We start from the raw sequence: 19228 nt of genomic DNA, 5'->3' as shown, positions 1-19228 counted from the left end.
GTGGCATCTTTAGGATTCTCTATGCATAGTATCATGTCATCTGCAAACAGTGACAGTTTTACTTCTTCTTTTCCAATATGCATTCATTTTATTTCTTTCTCTTCTCTGATTGCCGTGGCTAGGACTTCCAAAACTCTGTTGAATAATAGTGGTGAGGGTGGCAATCCTTGTCTTGTTCCTGATCTTAGAGGAAATGCTTTCAGTTTTTCACCATTGAGAATGATGTTTGCTGTGGGTTTGTCGTATATGGCCTTTATTATGTTGAGGTAGGTTCCCTCTATGCCCACTTTCTGGAGAGTTTTTATCATAAATAGGTGTTGAATTTTGTCAAAAGCTTTTTCTGCATCTATTGAGATGATCATATGGTTTTTATTCTTCAATTTGTTAATATGGTGTACCACACTGATTGATTTGCGTATATTGAAGAATCCTTGCATCTCTGGGATAAATCCCACTTGATCACGGTGTATGAGTCTTTTAATGTGTTGTTGGATTCTGTTTGCTAGTATTTTGTTGAGGATTTTTACATCCATATTCATCAGTGATACTGGTCTGTAATTTTCTTTTTTTTGTAGTATCTTTGTCTGGTTTTGGTATCAGGGTGATGGTGTCCTCATAGAATGAGTTTGGGAGTGTTCCTTCCTCTGCAATGTTTTGGAAGAGTTTGAGAAGGATGGGTGTTAGCTCTTCTCTAAATGTTTGATAGAATTTACCTGTGAAGCCATCTGGTCCTGGACTTTTGTTTGTTGGAAGATTTTTATTCACAGTTTCAATTTCATTACTTGTGATTGGTCTGTTCATATTTTCTATTTCTTCGTGGTTCAGTCTTGGAAGGTTATACCTTTCTAAGAATTTGTCCATTTCATCCAGGTTGTCCATTTTATTGGCATAGAGTTGCTTGCAGTAGTCTCTTAGGATGCTTTGTATTTCTGTGGTGTCTATTGAAACTTCTCCCTTTTCATTTCTAATTTTGAGTCCTCTCCCTCTTTTCATTGATGAGTCTGGCTAATGGTTTATCAATTTTGTTTATCTTCTCAAAGAACCAGCTTTTAGTTTTATTGATCTTTGCTACTGTTTTCTTTGTTTCTATTTCATTTATTTCTGCTCTGATCTTTATGATCTCTTTCCTTCTACTAACTTTGGGTTTTGACTGTTCTTCTTTCTCTAGTTCCTTTAGGTGTAAGGTTAGATTGTTTATTTGAGATTTTTCTTATTTCCTGAGGTAGGCTTGTAATGATATAAACTTCCCTCTTAGAAATGCTTTTGCTGCATTCCATAGGTTTTGGATCATCGTGTTTTCGTTGTCATTTGTCTCTAGGTACTTTTTGATTTCCTCTTTGATTTCTTCAGTGATCTCTTGGTTATTTAGTAACGTATTGTTTAGTCTCCATGTGTTTGTGTTTTTTACGTTTTTTTCTCTGTAATTGATTTCTAATCTCATAGCGTTGTGGTCAGAAAAAATGCTTGATATGATTTCAATTTTCTTAAATTTACTGAAGCTTGATTTGTGACCCAGGATGTGATCTATCCTTGAGAATGTTCCGTGCACACTTGAGAAGAAAGTGTAATCTGCTGTTTTTGGATGGAATGTCCTATAAATATCAATTAAATCTATCTGGTCTACTGTGTCATTTAAAGCATGTGTTTCCTTATTAATTTTCATTTTGGATGATCTGTCCATTGGTGTGAGGGGTTGACGTCCCCCACTATTATTTTGTTACTGTCGATTTCCTCTTTTAGAGCTGTTAGCAGTTGCCTTGTGTATTAAGGTGTTCCTATGTTGGGTGCATATATATTTATAATTGTTATATCGTCTTCTTGGATTGATCCCTTGATCATTATGTAGTGTCCTTCCTCATCTCTTATAACGTTCTTTATTTTAAAGTCTATTTTATCTGATATGAGTATTGCTACTCCAGCTTTCTTTTGATTTCCATTTGCATGGAATATGTTTTTCCATCCTCTCACTTTCAGTCTGTATGTGTCCCTAGGTCTGAAGTGGGTCGTTGTAGACAGCATATAGATGGGGTCTTGTTTTTGTATGCATTCAGCGAGCCTGTGTCTTTTGGTTGGAGCACTTAATCCATTCACGTTTATGGTAATTATCGATATGTATGTTACTACTACCATATTCTTGTTTTGGGTTTGTTTTTGTAGGTCCTTTTCTTCTCTTGTGTTTCCCACTTAAAGAAGTTCTTTTTGCATTTGTTGTAGAGCTCGTTTGATGGTGCTGAATTCTCCCAGCTTTTGCTTTTCTGTAAAGCTTTTGATTTCTCTATTGAATCTGAATGAGATCCTTGCTGGGTAGGGTAATCTTGGTTGTAGGTTCCCTTTCATCCCTTTAAATCCCTTCCCGTTTATCACTTTAAATATATCATGCCACTGCCTTCTGGCTTGTAGAGTTTCTTCTGAAAAACCAGCTGTTAACCTTATGGGAGGTCCCTTGTATGTTATTTGTCATTTTTTCCCTTGCTGCTTTCAATGATATTTCTTTGCCTTTAATTTTTGTCAATTTGATTACTATGTGTCTCAGCGCGTTTCTCCTTGGGTTTGTCCTGCCTGGGACTCTCTGTGCTTCCTGGACTTGGGTGGCTATTTCCTTTCCCATGTTAGAGAAGTTTTAGACTACAATCTCTTCAAATATTTTCTCAGGTCCTTTCTGTCTTCTCCTTCTAGGACCCCTATAATGCGAATGCTGTTGCGTTTAATGTTGTCCCAGAGGTCTCGTAGGCTGTCTTCATTTCTTTTCATTCTTTTGTCTTTAGTCTGTTCCACAGCAGTGAATTCCACCATTCTGTCTTCCACGTCACTTATGCGTTCTTCTGCCTCAGTTATTCTGCTATTGATTCCTTGTAGTGTATTTTTCATTTCACTTACTATATTGTTCATCTCTGTTTGTTTGTTTTTTAATTCTTCTAGGTGTTTGTTCTTCAATTCTTCTAAGTCTTTGTTAAACATTTCTTGCAGCTTCTCGATCTTTGCCTCCATTCTTTTTCTGAGGTCCTGGATCATCTTCACTATCATTATTCTGAATTCCTTTTCTGGAAGGTTGCCTATCTCCACTTCATTTAGTTGTTTTTATGGTATTTTATCTTCTTCCTTCATCTGGTACATGGCCCTCTGCCATTTCATCTTGTTTATCTTTCTGTGAATGTGGGTTTTTTCCCACAAGCTTCAGGATTGTAGTTCTTCTTGCTTCTGCTTTCTGCCCTCTGGTGGATGAGGCTATCTAAGAGGCTTGTGCAAGTTTCCTTAAGGGAGGGACTGGTGGTGGGTAGAGCTGGCTGTTGCTCCGGTGGGTAGAGCTCAGTAAAACTTTAATCTGCTTGTCTGCTGATGGGTAGGGCTGAGTTCCCTCCTTGTTGGTTGTTTGGTCTGAGGAGACCCAACACTGGAGCCTACTAGCCTACCTCTCTGGTGGGGTTAATGGTGGACACTGGGAGGGCTCACGCCAACGAGTACTTCCGAGAACTTCTGCTGCCAGTGTCCTTGTCCTCATGGTGAGACACAGCCACCCACGGCCTCTGCAGAAGACCCTCCAACACTAGCAGGTAGGTCTGGTTCAGTCTCCTATGGGGTCACTGCTCCTTCCCCTGGGTCCCAATGCACACACTACTTTGTGTGTGCCCTCCAAGAGTGGAGTCTCTGTTTCCCCTAGTCTTGTCGAAGTCCTGCAATCAAATCTTGCTAGGCTTCAAAGTCTGATTCTCTAGGAATTCCTCCTCCCGTTGCTGGACCCCCAGGTTGGGAAGCCTGACGTGGGGCTCAGAACGTTCACTCCAGTGGGTGGACTTCTGTGGTATAAGTGTTCTCCCATTTGTGAGTCACCCACCCAGCAGTTATGGGATTTGATTTTATTGTGATTGTGCCCCTCCTACCGTCTCACTGTGGCTTTTCCTTTGTCTTTGGATGTGGGGTATCTTTTTTGGTGAGTTCCAGTGTCTTCCTGTCGATGACTGTTCAGCAGTTAGTTTTGATTCCAGTGCTCTTGCAAGAGGGAGTGAGACCACGTCCTTCCACTCCACCATCTTGAACCAATCTATATAATAAATTTTTATTACCAATTTTCCAATAATTATGAGGAGTGAGTTGTCACACAGTGACATTAGGGCAAGAAGACTATCCCTCTCTCAGTCTCAACTAAAAAAATGTGCTACAGAGATGGACTTTTGCAATGGCAGAGTGAGGACTTCAGTAAATTTGCTGTCTCACAAAAAACAATGAAAAACAGTTTGAGCTGGCAGAAGAAAGGTCAATAGAGAGTATCTAGTTTGAGGTGTAGAAAGAAAGATTGAACACAAAATGAACAGAGCTTCAGAGACCTATGGGATACCATCAATCATACGAAGATATACATAATGGGAGTCTCAGAGGGAGAGGAGAAAGATGAACAAAAATAGCTGAAGAAATAGCTAAAAACAACCCAAATTTGATGAAAAGTATTAATTTATACAATGAACTATTAAGTGGAGCTCACTGAAGTCCAACTAGAATAGTCAAAGAGATGCATATCTAGAGACATCATAATCAAACAGACAGACAGTTAAAGACAAAGAAAATTTTCAAAGCAGCAAGTAATAAATAACTTATCACATACATCAGATCCTAAATATTTTTAATAACTGACTTCTCAAAAGAAAACCATGGACACCAGAGCACCAATAGGATGACACCTTCAAAGTGCTGAAGGAAAAAGGCAGTTAGCCAAGAATTCTATATCCAGCAAAACTCTCCTTCAAAAATGAAGGGAAAATTAAGAGATTCCCAGATCAACTGACAAACAGGAAATACTATTGTGCCTTACAGGAAATACTAAAAGGAATCCTTCAGGCTTAAATGAAAGGACACCATATATAACTTGAATCCACTGGAAGAAATAAAGAGGTAAAGGTAACTACATAGGTAAATAGAAAAGACAGTATAAATGTACTTTTATTTATAACTCTTTTGTTCTCCTGCTTTACAAGACAACCACATAAAGCAATAATTACAAAACTGTGTTGATAGGTGTACAATGTATAAGCATACCTTGGAGATATTGCAGGTTTGGTTCCAGACCACCATAATAAAGCGAATATTGCACTAAAGCAAGTCACATTATTTTTTTTGGTCTCCCAATGCATATAAAAGTTATGTGTACACTATAGTCTCTTAAGTATGCAATAGCATTATGTTTAAAAAAAGTGTACATACCTTAATTTAAAAATACTTTATTGCTAAAAAATGCTAACCATCATCTGAGTCTTCAGGAAGTTGTCATCTTTTTGCAATAATAACATCAAAGATCACTGATCACCATAAAAAAATATAACAATGTAAAAGTCTGAAGTATTCCAAGAATTATCAAAATGTGACACTGAGACATGAAGTAAGCAAATGCTGTTGGAAAATGGTTCTGATAGACTTGTTCAACACAGGATTGCCACAAACCTTCAATTTGTAAAAAATGCAATATCTGCAAAGTGCAATAAAGTGAAGTGCAGTAAGATGCTATTTTATGTCTGCATAAAGATCTAATTTGTATGACAGTAATACCACAAAGGAAGGGGGAGGGAATGGAGGTATCCTGGACCAAAATTTTGTATACTACTAAAATTAAGTTAGTATTCAACCAAACTAGAGCGTTTTAAGATGCTAATTGTAATCCCTAGGGTAACTACTAAGACAGTAACTCAAAAAAATATAGTTAAAGAAACAAGCGAATTAAAATGGTACACTAGAAAATACCTATTTAATACAAAAGGTAATAATGGAGGAATAGAGGAACAAAAAAGATATAAGACATAAAACAGCAAAATGGAAGACATAAATCCTACCTTATCAGTAATTACATTAAATGTAAATGGATTAAATACTGCTCAAAAGGCAGAGACAGTCAAAATTGATTAAAAGAAAAAAACAAACAAACAAAAAACGGGTTCCAACTACATGCTGCTTACAAGAAACACTATTTATTTATTTATTTATTTGCCATGCTGTGCAGCTTGCAGGATCTTAGTTCCCTGACCAGGGAATGAACCCAGGCCCTCAGCAGTGAAAGTGGAGAGTCCTAACCACTGGACCACAAGGGAATTCCCAAAAAACACAATTTAGATTCAAAGAAACAAACAGATAAGAAGTAAATGTATGGAAAAGACATATCATGCAAACAGTAACCAAAAGAGAGTTAGGCAGTGGCAGTTAGACAGTAAACATCAGAAAAAATGAACTTTAACACAAAAACGGTTATTAGAGTTATAATGATAAGGGACATATCCAAGAGGAAGATAAAACAATTATAAACATATGCAGCTAACAATAGGGCCCCAAAAATTCCTGAAGCAAAAACTGACAGAACTGAAGAGAGAAATAGACAATTCAACAACAATAGTTGGAGACTTCAATATCTCACTTTCAATAATGGACAGAACTAGACAGAACATCAACAAAGAAACAGAAGACTTCAACAACCAACTAGATCTAAGAGATTTCAACACAACACTCCACCCAACAACAACAGTATACGTGGTCTTCTCAAGTACACATGAAACATTCTCCATGATAAACCATATGCTAGACCATAAAAAGAAGCCTCAATAAATTTAAAAGGATTGAAAACTTCAAAGTATATTCTACACCCACAATGGAATAAAATTATAAATCAGAAAGAAATCTGGGAGTCACAAATATGTAGAAATTAAACACATTCCTAAATAACTAATGGGCCAAATAAATCACAGAGGAAATCAGAAAATATTTTGAAATGAATGAAAACAAAAACACAACATATCAAAATCTATGGGAAACAGATGTTAAACAAAAACTTGTACATGAATGTGTAACATTCTTAACAGCTCTAATCACAACACCCAAAAGGTAGAAACCATCCAAATGTCCATCTACTGATTAATGGATAAACAAAATGTGGTATGTCCATACAATGGAATATTATTCAGCCATTAAAAGGAATGACATATTGATACACGTTACAATATTGATAAACCCTGAAAATATTATGTTAAGTTAAAGAACCCAAACACAAAAGGCCACATATTATATGACTCCATTTATATTAAATATCTAGGACAAGCAAATCCATAGAGACAGAATGTGGATGAAAAGCTGCCAGGGGCTGTGGGGGTGGGAGAATGGAAAGTGACTGTTAATGACAAGGGGGTTTCCATTTGGGGTGATGAAAAGGTTATGGAACTAGATAGTAGTGATGGTTGCATAGCATTAAAAATGCACTTAATGCTACAGAATACACTTTAAAATGGTTTAAATGGTAAATGTTAAGTGTATTTTACCACAATAAAAAAAGTGAAAAGCAATATTTTGAGAAAAGAAAATGTTAAGAAAACATATTAAAAGTCAAGTACTTTAGGGCTTCCCTGGTGGCGCAGTGGTTGAGAGTCTGCCTGCCTATGCAGGGGACGCGGGTTCGTGCCCCGGTCCAGGAAGATCCCACATGCCGCAGAGCAGCTAGGCCCGTGAGCCATGGTTGCTGAGCCTGCGCGTCCGGAGCCTGTGCTCCATGACGGGAGAGGCCAAAACAGTGAGAGGCCCACGTACCGCAAAAAAATAAATAAATAAATAAGTCAAGTACTTTAAATAGACACTCAGGTCTAAAACAGAGTTCTGTGATTTCAGCAGAATATCATAAATGTAAAAATTGTCAATACAAAGTTATGTTCCATACTTGTATGTGAGGCCAAGAGGCCTCAAGTGTGGGCTCATCCTCTTCTGGATCAAAATCTGGATTATCACTTGGAGGAAGAGTTCGGAAGATGTTAGCACTGATCTGTAAAGAAAAATAAATTTAGATTCATGTTCTAAATAAACATATGTTTTTGTTGCTTAATTGAATTAAAAAATGCAAAATGAAATATTTTTAAGATAACTTTATTTAAGAAAAAGGTTAAGTTGTGGCTGTAAACTTAGTTCAAAACCTATAAATCTCTTCAAGATATGAAGGCAGCCATTTGTTTCTCTCTTTTCTCTGTCCCATAATTCTGACTTCTATAGATATCAAACTTCGTACAGATTACCTCTAGACTCCTCTTCCTTAAATCACAAGTTTTTCTTTCCAAGTTTTGCTTTTAAAAAAAAAAAAAAAAAAGAGGATGTGAGGGAACTGGGGGGGTGGGCGGAGCATAAAGTTCCTAACTCTCCCTATCCCTAACTTGATTCTTTTCATCTTTCCACAACTCCCCTCATATCCTAACCCAGCCATTTACTTACCTTATAACCCAAGAGTTTGGTAAAATATCTCTTACACATACACATAACGCTAATGAAGAGGAAGATGGGGGTAGAATACTTTCACTGTCATTACAGACATAGTTATTCACTGCCATTACAGTCATAGTTATAATACCCCATGATGACTTAATTTACTGTATTTCATTAACTCTGAGCATTTTTTTAAAAAAAATATTAATCTCTCTGAAATAAGGATATGCTTTGAGACTCTTCATTTCAGAGTCTTCATTTTAGGTTATAATTTCATCTTTCACATTGTCTGTCTTAGTACCAAAGTAAACTACATATCCTTTTTCTCTAGCAAAGGATGGATTGTGAGCCCAACGCAAAATTCGTTGAAGAATGATGAACAGACTGACAGACCAAATGGTTTAGTAAACATGTAAGGCCCTAATTTTGAGGGGTTGGTCATTTAAGATAAATTATTTGGGGACAGAGGATGAGACAAGCGTTGTTTGGTGGTGCAAGCAAATTCCCAACCATTCTTATGAAGTAGCATCTATGGTAATCCAAACAACTGCTAACAGTCAATTACTATAACCATAAGACTTAGAAAGTTATAATCCAGAATTTGATTTGCTAGAACTCAAAGCCAGTACATGAAGGCAGAGCCAATAAATAGTTTGATAAATATCAATTTCACAGAGTGGCAGAAAGTCATAGATAGAACTTGAAAAGGAACTATATCCCATAGGAGGGCATAATTTGCCTTTGAAATCATACTTATTATTGTTGGTAGTAAAAGTTAAACCTTGTAGCCACCAATAAAATTAACTGTATACAGCAAATACACAGAAGAGCTTTAAAGAACTAAGCGGGTGAGTTGGCTTCTTATCTAGAAATTAAGTACCCAGAAGTTAAAAAAAAAAAAAAAAAAGGACAAAACACACACATCTTTTTACTTGGGAAAAGAAATTAAATCTCGGAATTTATTAGTAAATAGAAAATTACAAAATAATTTAACTCAAATATTTGAGTACTTTCAATATCTGAGGCAACAACTTTAGAGAGATAAAAATATCTTCCCTAGGATTTTCAAAATTCCTGAATACAAACCATTTGAAATCAATAAAGTGGAAATATTGCATTTTCCCCCTGAACATTTTTTAATGACAAACACAAAACAAAATACAAAGTCTATCAATAATCAATACTTATATTCTCAAACTATCTCTTTTAATTATCTGTGGAATTGAGGAAGCTAATTTCATTTTGATTAATGTTCTCTCTAGAGCTAATCTTTAAAAAAATCTTAAGGCTTTTATTTTGTTTTTTAAAAAGAAAAAAACGAACCAAAATGTCCTAAGTCCTTTTAATTGGTCTTCTAGTACAATATGATGAAAGAAAACTCAGCTAGTATATTAGGGTCAAATTTAACTTTCCTGCACATTTTGCTCTTCCCCCAGAACATATATCAGGCACAGGGAAAGAAATTAAGGCAACTAAATTGTATAGTTTATAGCTTAGATTATACTTGCTATAACCTTCTATAACCAACATTTAAGCTTAAATTGTGTACTCAGTGATAATTATTTCAAATGAATTTTTTGTATTTCGTTATGCACCAAAATACAAAAACCACAAGTCTGAAACAAATTTCTACAGTTTGATGGAGAATATGGTTAAATAATTAATAAACAGTATCCTAAACAACCTTACTTCAATACTTTTCACAGCAGATATTTCAAACTTTTGTTTACATCATTTAACTTCTTAAAGGTCCCACGTTTTGATTAAAATTCAGTGTTATAGAATCTACATATATGATATCAAAATGTCCTAAATAAGATTTATTTTAGACCTGACTCCCTTATCCACTGCTGAGAGCCCCATAGTTTTTCATTGGTCTTTTCTTCCCCCTTTAGATGTTCTTTCTCCACAGCTATTCAGCTGCATGTTAATTATCTATCAATCTGTATTATCTTGAGCTTATATCTTTCTCCTAAGCTCTAGATATGCACTATCCAATGTGGTAGCCACCAGCCATTGTGGCTATTGAATTCCCAAACTATTATAAAGCAATGACACCATCATTGGAATGGATGGATAATCTTTCAAATGGACTATTTAAAAAAAACATTCTTTTGAGCACATTAATTATTGTATATTTATTAAAAATCAGTCTCATTAAATCATAATTACACCTCAGATCTTACTTGAATTTATATAAATCTGAGGAACTTAAGTCTAGAGGCTTACCATTTTTACTATATCAGAATACGCTGATTCAACAATTACACCACGATTAGTTGAAACATACTCAACCAGTTCATTCAATGTTGCTCTTTTAACTTCTTTGCTCTTCAAGTCTGAAACAGAGTCCATGAAATCAAAGAGTATGCAACACTGCTGCAGCTTCTGACAGAAAAGCTCTTGTTGTTCATTTGAAGTGGCATCTGTAAATAAAAATAAAGAGAAACTTAGAAATGACCTACTCAGAAGTTACCTTCATGTTTGCCAATTTTGTAGAAGCTATTCTCGTACATAAAGTAAAACTTCTCTCAAAAATCTAGTGAGAAATTTACCCATCTAATCCCATTATTCACGCCAGACATGAATTTCTATCTTCCTCCTCTCTCACTACCCACAATCAATCATTAAATGTTATTGATTCCGTTTCTTTAACTTATCTGGAATCTATCCTTTTCTTGTCATTCCCTCTGCCACTTTAACGGCCCTCACATTCATCATTTAGACTACAGCAATGACATCCTAACTGCTTCTCTTGCCTGGGGCCATAACCTGCGATTCCTGATTTATCCTCTAAGCTACTTCAAAAGCTAAAATCTTGCTAAAATGAGAATCATTCTGATCATACTCAATACTTTTCAATGATCCTCCAAAAATTACAGAATGACGTTCAAACTCCTTAGGATTGTATACAAAATGAAGCTGCCTATGGCCAAGAGTCATCTCTCAACACTATCTAGCATGCACCTTCACTTTAGTTAAACCATGCTCTCTGCAATTTCCTGAAGATTTTACACTGTTTCCTCTGCCTGGAATGCCCTTTTCCCACATTTCCACCCTGAGAACTCTCCCCATTTATTAAGTTTCAGCATAAGCATATTCCACTCTCAGAAGCCTTCTCTATGGCACTGAAGCTAAATTGGTTGGTTAATCCACACTGACCCAAATGTATCTTAGGTGCTATCTCTATTGTAGTATTTACTGTGCGATATGGCAGTTATATTTTACATGTATTATACTCTTAGATTACGAGGCCCCCAAAGACAGGAAACAAGTGTTCTCCCTTTCTTTCTCTCTCTCTCCCCCTCCCTCCGCCCTCTCATTATCTAGCACAGTACCTGCCACACAACATGCATTCAGTAAATGTTTATTGTTTTATCTTCTACTGAGTACAAAAATATGGGCACATTATAATCATTTGATTCTAACAAATGTATTAAATCTTTTTGTTTGCAACATTCAAAAAGTAATGAAGGGCTTCCCTGGTGGCGCAGTGGTTGAGAGTCCGCCTGCCGATGCAGGGGACACGGGTTCGTGCCCCGGTCTGGGAAGATCCCACATGCAGCGGAGCAGCTGGGCCCGTGAGCCATGGCCGCTGAGCCTGCGCGTCCGGAGCCTGTGCTCCGCAACGGGAGAGGCCACAACAGTGAGAGGCCCACGTACCGCAAAAAAAAAAAAAAAAAAGTAATGAAATTTCACTTCTGAATTTCAAATCTATAAACAAGGACCTTCAGTTATTCAGCTCAATTATTTGTTTCTTGAACTACTGAGATTAAATTTTTAAAAATCATGTATTCTGATACTGAGCTCATAGTATACAACAGTATTCCTTCATTCAAAACCAATGCCTGCTTTATATAAAGATAGAGGTAGAAATCTTCATAAAGATGATAACCTAACCAAGGATGCCCATGCTTTTTAATTCCTCTGGGGCAGGAAGCCAAGTGAAATTACTTTGCAGCTATATTCAAGTGCTGTCCTTAAAAAGCTGAGCTAGATAAGGTACTGCTAAAATATAGCAGGTAAGATATCCTAAGCCCACTCACACAAAAAAGACAAATACAGCATATCCTTTTGATTAGTCAATTTTGTTCAATAACTTGAAACATAATATTTACAAAAAAAACAAACATAGATATAAAGAACAACAAAATTCACATGACTTTTGAAGTAAAAATATAAAGATTCTAAAAAAATTTTGAATTTGCTGCAACCCATTTATGGCTATGCCAGCAGAAACTTCTTCTGTGGTAGTGCCACACTTATAAAGAATTTGCATAACACTCTATGTTCCAAAATCAATAATGGCTCTCTGCTACATGAAAGCCAAGGTCTACAATCCTAAGACAGGCGTCAGAGTTCATGTAATATTGACAGAGTACATGACATTTTTGATGATCACTTCCATAAAGTTTTTGATTCAAGAACACCTTTATTTGAACTGTTCTTTTGTGGGAACATTTTTATGTATCCTTTTTAAAAAAAGACCATTAAATCTGCAACTACTTTCAATACCAAGTCATTTGTTAAACAGTTATCTTTACCCAGAAGTTTATTAAACCTCATTCTACTGCGGGTGAGAGTGAAGCACCATCCGGCATACACACTGCATATAATCTTACCAGTCATAATTCACTATACTAGTTCATCCCAAAACGACCATCAGTTATTCTAAGCAGAATCTGCTCATTCCCTGAGACGTTAGCCGTATCTTAAATGGCCTTTTTCTTAAATTCTCTCGGGGTTTTCTCCCTTAAAGTTAAAAAGGTATCCACTTAAGATTGGTATTTAGTTTATTTCAGTTACTAAACAGACGTCTGCTTAATACAAATACTTGGCTTGAAAAACTAGAAGATGGACACCTGTCCTTTTTGTAAGCTTCCTAATCAGGCTAAACTTATTAGATTGGGTATGTATTACACATTAGAGAAGTGGGTATTAATTTGGGCTGTAAGAATCCTTCTCAACTCACACTGTACAAGAAATCCCCATAGTTCTCTCCATTACTCAGTAATAACTCTATCTATTTATAAATATATCTACATCCTTATTGTATAGCTTTATACTGTCTATTATAACACATATCTTTATATATAGTTAAATTCCATTATAATGATGGTTTGGGGAAATAGGTGCCATACCTTTAGAAGGTAACTCAGTTTAAGAGAGTTAAAAAAATTTTTTTTTTTATTTATTTATTTATGTATGTATTTATTTTGGCTGTGTTGGGTCTTCATTTCTGTGTGAGGGCTTTCTCTAGTTGCGGCAAGGGGGGGCCGCTCTTCATCGCAGTGCGCGGGCCTCTCACTATCGCGGCCTCTCTTGTTGCAGAGCACAGGCTCCAGACGCGCAGGCTCAGTAGTTGTGGCTCACGGGCCTAGTTGCTCCGCGGCATGTGGGATCCTCTCAGACCGGGGCTCGAACCTGTGTCCCCTGCATCGGCAGGCAGACTCTCAACCACTGCGCCACCAGGGAAGCCCCTTAAAATATTTTTAACCTTTTTTTCCTTATGCTAAAAAAATACAAACTCATAAAATATCCCAGTTCAATCAGAGATCACCTTAGATAGCCAGCGCTATTCTCTCCTTCCGCCTCCAAACCACCTTCTCTATGTGAAATCACTCCTCTCTCTGTTCTCCAAAGGCCATATCTTTGTTCAGACTCTTCCCTACCTGAAATACCTTACCAGATTCCTCCCCTATGTTTCCAAATCCTACTCACCCTTTAAGAATAAACTGAGGGCTTCCCTGGTGGCGCAGTGGTTCAGAGTCCGCCTGTCCATGCAGGGCACACAGGTTCGTGCCCCAGTCCGGGAAGATCCCACATGCCGCGGAGCGGCTGGGCCCGTGAGCTATGGCCGCTGAGCCTGCGCGTCCAGAGCCTGTGCTCCACAACGGGAGAGGCCACAACAGTGAGAGGCCCACATACCGCAAAAAAAAAATAAAATAAAAAAGAATAAACTGAAATCTCACATTCTCCACCAAATTTCCCTTAGGTAGGTCAGGGTAAACTGATCCCTCCCTTCTCTGGACATCTATAATACAATCTTAGTCATACACTTGAGCATGCATTAACTTTGGGCCTGTATTTAATGAATATTTCTTTTAGCACTCATCAAAAGAGTTCAGGTTCCTCAAGGGCAAGGATCATTCACTGAGCAGGCTTTCCTTTTTATCTCTTTTACTTCTAGCATAGGGTATATAAGGAGCCAACAAATGTGTATTTGATGGTAGAAAAAACTCTGAATTTGAAGAATAAGATTATGCACTGAATTAAAATAGGCTATAGAACAAGGAAAAGAGGCTGCATATCAAAGCTGGCATAAATAGTGAATTATTACATCATATCTATGCTTAAGAATTTATAACAATGACCATTTTTATCAATACCCTACCTTGATGGTTGATTTAAATGGATTAAATGAAATAATGATCATGAAGGTGAGTGCATATATGTCAAAGGAGATACAAATGGAAGGCATTTTTCTCACCACAGGCTAGTAGCCTACAGCTAACATGTTAGAAGACACAAAATGATTTTCAAGACTGACAAACAGTAGATTCAGGAACATGTTATATATAAAACGGAAGTTTCTTTTTCTTTTTTCTTCTTTCTTTTTTTTAGGAAGTTTCTCTTTCTGGGCACCTAACTCTTGAGTCTCCTTGGGAAGAAATTAATGTTTTTCATAGCTTCTCCATTTAGTAATCCGCTACTTAGCCTAAAGATTTTTTTTGAAGTTGCTTTCTCCTCCAGAATTATATCCCAGCATTACCTAATATTTGGATGGAACAGGTCACATCTGGATTTTCCCAAACATTAGATATATTTAGAAAGCAGTTAACATTTCAACTCCTTTGGCTCTGAGTTGAAATAGAAATGTCCAAACCTCAATTATTTTTAGGTATTAGGGAATAGAAAAATCTTTTCCTACCTAACCCCTCCTGTAGGTAATACATGTTCTATTGAACAGTCTACTGTGCTACATAATAAAACATAATGCTGCGAACATTAGCGCTTCCTTCATGCCAAATACAACTGTTTCCTATGTCTATTTATTTAACTTTCAAAGCAGTCCTTTAAGGTTAGTTTTGAAAGTTAGAGATGATTTCCTGCCTTCAAGAGCTTAGAAGCAGGTTGGGAAGACAAGATACAAAACATTAAAAAATAATGCTATCAGGCGATAAACAAATGTAAAAGGTATGGTTGTTTACCATACACACACACACACATATACACACAATCTATTCTCTATATAACCTGGAGTCAAAAAGAATTTGAGAGCACTTACAAGATTAAATATAAGGAGAACAATTAAAAATAAAATCAGGATTAATTAAAAGCAGGAAAGCTATAGATATTACAAGGTATTTGACTGCTATATTTAATCACTTTGTGTTGAGTTGCTTTTCAACTAAGGTAAAACAGCGGTGGAAGAGGTGATCAGATTGTAAAAGGTTAAGTGAGAGAAGAGAATGCTCCTGTCGCCTACTGTTGGCTGGCCTACTTCTAGGTTCAAGACAAGCAATCTTTTCATATAGATCGAAAACATTTTTATAATGGTTACCCTAGTAAGAAAAGATGAGATCATTGTTTTCATCATTAAAAAATTATAAAATATTTCACACTTGTCGATGTTTAATATAATCGCAACTCTTTTATTTTTTGCGGTACGCGGGCTCACTGTTGTGGCCTCTCCCGCTGCGGAACACAGGCTCTGGACTCTGGACGCGCAGGCTCAGCGGCCACGACTCACGGGCCCAGCCGCTCCGCGGCACGTGGGATCCTCCCAGACCGGGGCACAAACCCGCGTCCCCTGCATTGGCAGGCGAACCCTCAACCACTGCGCCACCACGGAAGCCCCTAATCCCAACTCTTAGGCACCTTTCTGAAACATCAATTTTCAGAATTTTTTTATAAGAAAAAGAGACAAAAAGCAAAAAATATATTTCAGTAAGCTGAAAAAAGATCAGACTACATTCTGGCTATATTTCATAAATATGAATAATAAATACTTTGTGAGGAAAAGAATGGGTAATAATTCTGTTCACTAGGGAATTCCCTGGTGGTGGAGTGGTTAAGAATCCACCTGCCAAAGCAGGGGACACGGGTTTGATCCCTGGCCCGGGAAGATCCCACATGCCGTGGAGCAACTAAGCCCGTGCGCCACAACTACTGAGCCTGTACTCTAGAGCCTGTGAGTCACGACTACTGAGCCCACGCACCACAACTACTGAAGCCCACGCACCCTAAAACCCGTGTGCTGCAATTACTGGGCCTGCGTGCTGCAACTACTGAAGCCTGTGCACCTAGAGCCCGTGCTCCGCAACAAGAGAAGCTCGCACACTGCAATGAAGAGTGGCACTCACTTGCCACAACTACAGAAAGTCCGTGCACAGCAATGAAGACCCAACGCAGCCAAAAAAAAAAAAAAAAAATTCTGTTCACTAAATGTAAAAAGCACTGACAGTATCTACACTGACCACTTTATACTTCAGCTTCCCCATTACAAGCATGCTTGCAAATGAAGTCTGTCATACTCAGTGGTGTTTCAGTATGGCAATGCCTTACTTTTAGGCAGTTAGGTCACATGCTGTTTTTACTTGGCTATTTTTACTAGGCTTATGTTGATTATCCATTTGCCATTCTCACATGTGGATAATAATATCCATTCTGATTCCTATAGTGATAACTTCCTCACCTGGGATTCTCCCTGCAATATTAACTGATGTTATCCATCAGAATTCCACTTAGAGGTTCAAAAATAAAAATACCCCTGGAAACATACTAATTCACAGGAAAAATTCATAATACCTTACAGTGCTACATCATATAGCAACTGGAATGGTGGATGCTGACAATGTAATTGTTTTGCAACATGCCCCAAGTACAACACAGTATTTGCTAGTCACTCTGAAATTAATTACAGGAGACCCCAAAATTTTGTTGGAGCAGTTTAAATCTGGACTTCTTGGAAAGATGACACTGTACCTATTTCAAATAAATATTAATTTCTTCCAAAATGTGTATATGAATCATGACCAAATAAGAGATGAGCATTTAAGATCCTGGTGACAGCCATTTAAATAAAGAGAGGGACTTCCTGGCAGCGCAGTGGATAAGACTCCGCACTCCCAATGCAGTGGGCCCTGGTTCGATCCCTGATCAGGGAACCAGGTCCCACATTCATGACACAACTAAGAGTTCGCATGCCACAACAACTAAGAAGCCTGCCTGCCGCAACTAAGGAGCCAACGTGCGGTAACTAAGGACCCCGCAAGCCACAACTAAGATCCCAAGCAACCAAATAAATAAATATTAAAATAAACATAAATAAATAAATAAGCAAAGAGAAAAACCCAGTCCTATACACAAACCTATTAGCATACCTTGACCTCCCCCTAAGTATTGATCTGGGAGCAATTCAGACCACCATTTATGATCACAATATAGCATATTCAACAATCTTAAATGTCTTCAGTCTTTATGTTGCTTCAAAGAAACCTAATCACAACTTAAGAATATAATGTAACAGACCTGAAACACCAATATATTATATTCATATTTATATGCATCTCTTCACTAACAATATCAGAGCTAAGGATTTACTAAAAGTGCTCGTCTGAAAAATATTATTAAATCCCCAATATAAAAAGCTCTTCATGTAAAGTATTAAAAGATGCAAGAAAAGCTACACAATCAAGGAATTATCTAAAGAACAGATATGTTTGCAAAACACATAATAGTTAAAATCTGACTGGAAGATGAATTCTTTTTTTTTTATAGGGCAGGTTCTTATTAGTTATCCATTTTACACATATTAGTGTATACATGTCAATCCCAACCTCCCAGTTCATCCCACCACCACCACCCCACGCCACTTCCCCCCTTGGTGTCCATACGTTTGTTCTCTACATCTGTGTCTCTATTTCTGCCCAGCAAACCAGTTCATCTGTACCATTTTTCTAGATTCCACATATATGTGTTAATATACAATATTTGTTCTTCTCTTTCTGACTTATTTCACTCTCTATGACAGTATCTAGATCCATCCACATCTCTAAAAATGACCCAATTTCATTCCTTTTTATGGCTGGGTAATATTCCATTGTATATACATACCACTTCTTCTTTATCCATTTGTCTGTTGATGGGCATTTAGGTTGCTTCCATTACCTGGCAAGTGTAAATAGTGCTGCAATGAACATTGGGGTGCATGTGTCTTTTTGAATTATGGTTTTCTGTGGGTATATGCCCAGTAGTGGGATTGCTGGGTCATATGGTAATTCTATTTTTAGTTTTTTAAGGAATCTCCATACTGTTCTCCACAGGGGCTGTATCAATTTACATTCCCACCAACAGTGCAAGAGGGTTCTCTTTTGTCCACGCCCTGTCCAGCATTTGCTGTTTGTAGATTTTCTGATGATGCCCATTCTAACTGGTGTGAGGTGATACCTAATTGTAGTTTTCACTTGCATTTCTCTAATAATTAGTGATGTTGAGCAGCTTTTCATGTGCTCCTTGCCCATTGGTATGTCTTCTTTGGAGAAATGTCTATTTTAGGCCTTTTGCCCATTTTTGGATTGCGTTGTTTGTTTTTTTAATATTGAACTGCATGAGCTGTTTATATATTTTAGAGATTAATCCTTTGTTGATTCATTTCCAAATATTTTCTCCTATTTTGACAGTTCTCTTTTGGTCTTGTTTGCAGTTTCCTTTGCTGTGCCAAAGCTTTTAAGTTTCATTAGGTCCCATATGTTTATTTTTGTTTTTATTTCCATTACACTAATAGGTGAATCAAAAGAGATCTTGCTGTGATTTATGTCAAAGAGTGTTCTTCCTATATTTTCCTCTAAGAGTTTTATAGTGTGTGATCTTACATTTAGATCTCTAATCCATTTTGAGTTTATTTTTGTGTATGGTGTTAGGGAGTGTTCTAATTTCATTCTTTTACATGTAGCTGTCCAGTTTTCCCAGCACCACTTATTGAAGAGACTGTCTTTCCTCCATTGTATATCCT

At 37.1% G+C, this 19228-nt stretch overlaps 1 protein-coding gene across 2 annotated transcripts in view; it reads right to left on the bottom strand.

The window, feature by feature from the left end:
• Positions 1-19228, bottom strand: part of PPP2R5A (protein phosphatase 2 regulatory subunit B'alpha) — a 91870-nt gene that overhangs the window by 33358 nt on the left and 39284 nt on the right. For both annotated transcript variants that reach the window (XM_079903047.1, XM_079903048.1), the window contains exons 2-3: positions 10441-10637; positions 7679-7780 (exon numbers count right to left, since the gene is read on the bottom strand). In XM_079903047.1, coding sequence (XP_079759173.1) covers positions 7679-7780; positions 10441-10637 — 299 coding nt within the window. The remainder of the gene's footprint in view (positions 1-7678; positions 7781-10440; positions 10638-19228) is intronic.

This window comes from Stenella coeruleoalba (assembly GCF_951394435.1).
Source record: "Stenella coeruleoalba genome assembly, chromosome: 1".
NCBI classification, from domain to species: Eukaryota; Metazoa; Chordata; class Mammalia; order Artiodactyla; family Delphinidae; genus Stenella; species Stenella coeruleoalba.
The sequence above is the reverse complement of the archived record's forward strand: the minus strand, read 5'-3'. Positions and strand labels throughout refer to the sequence as shown.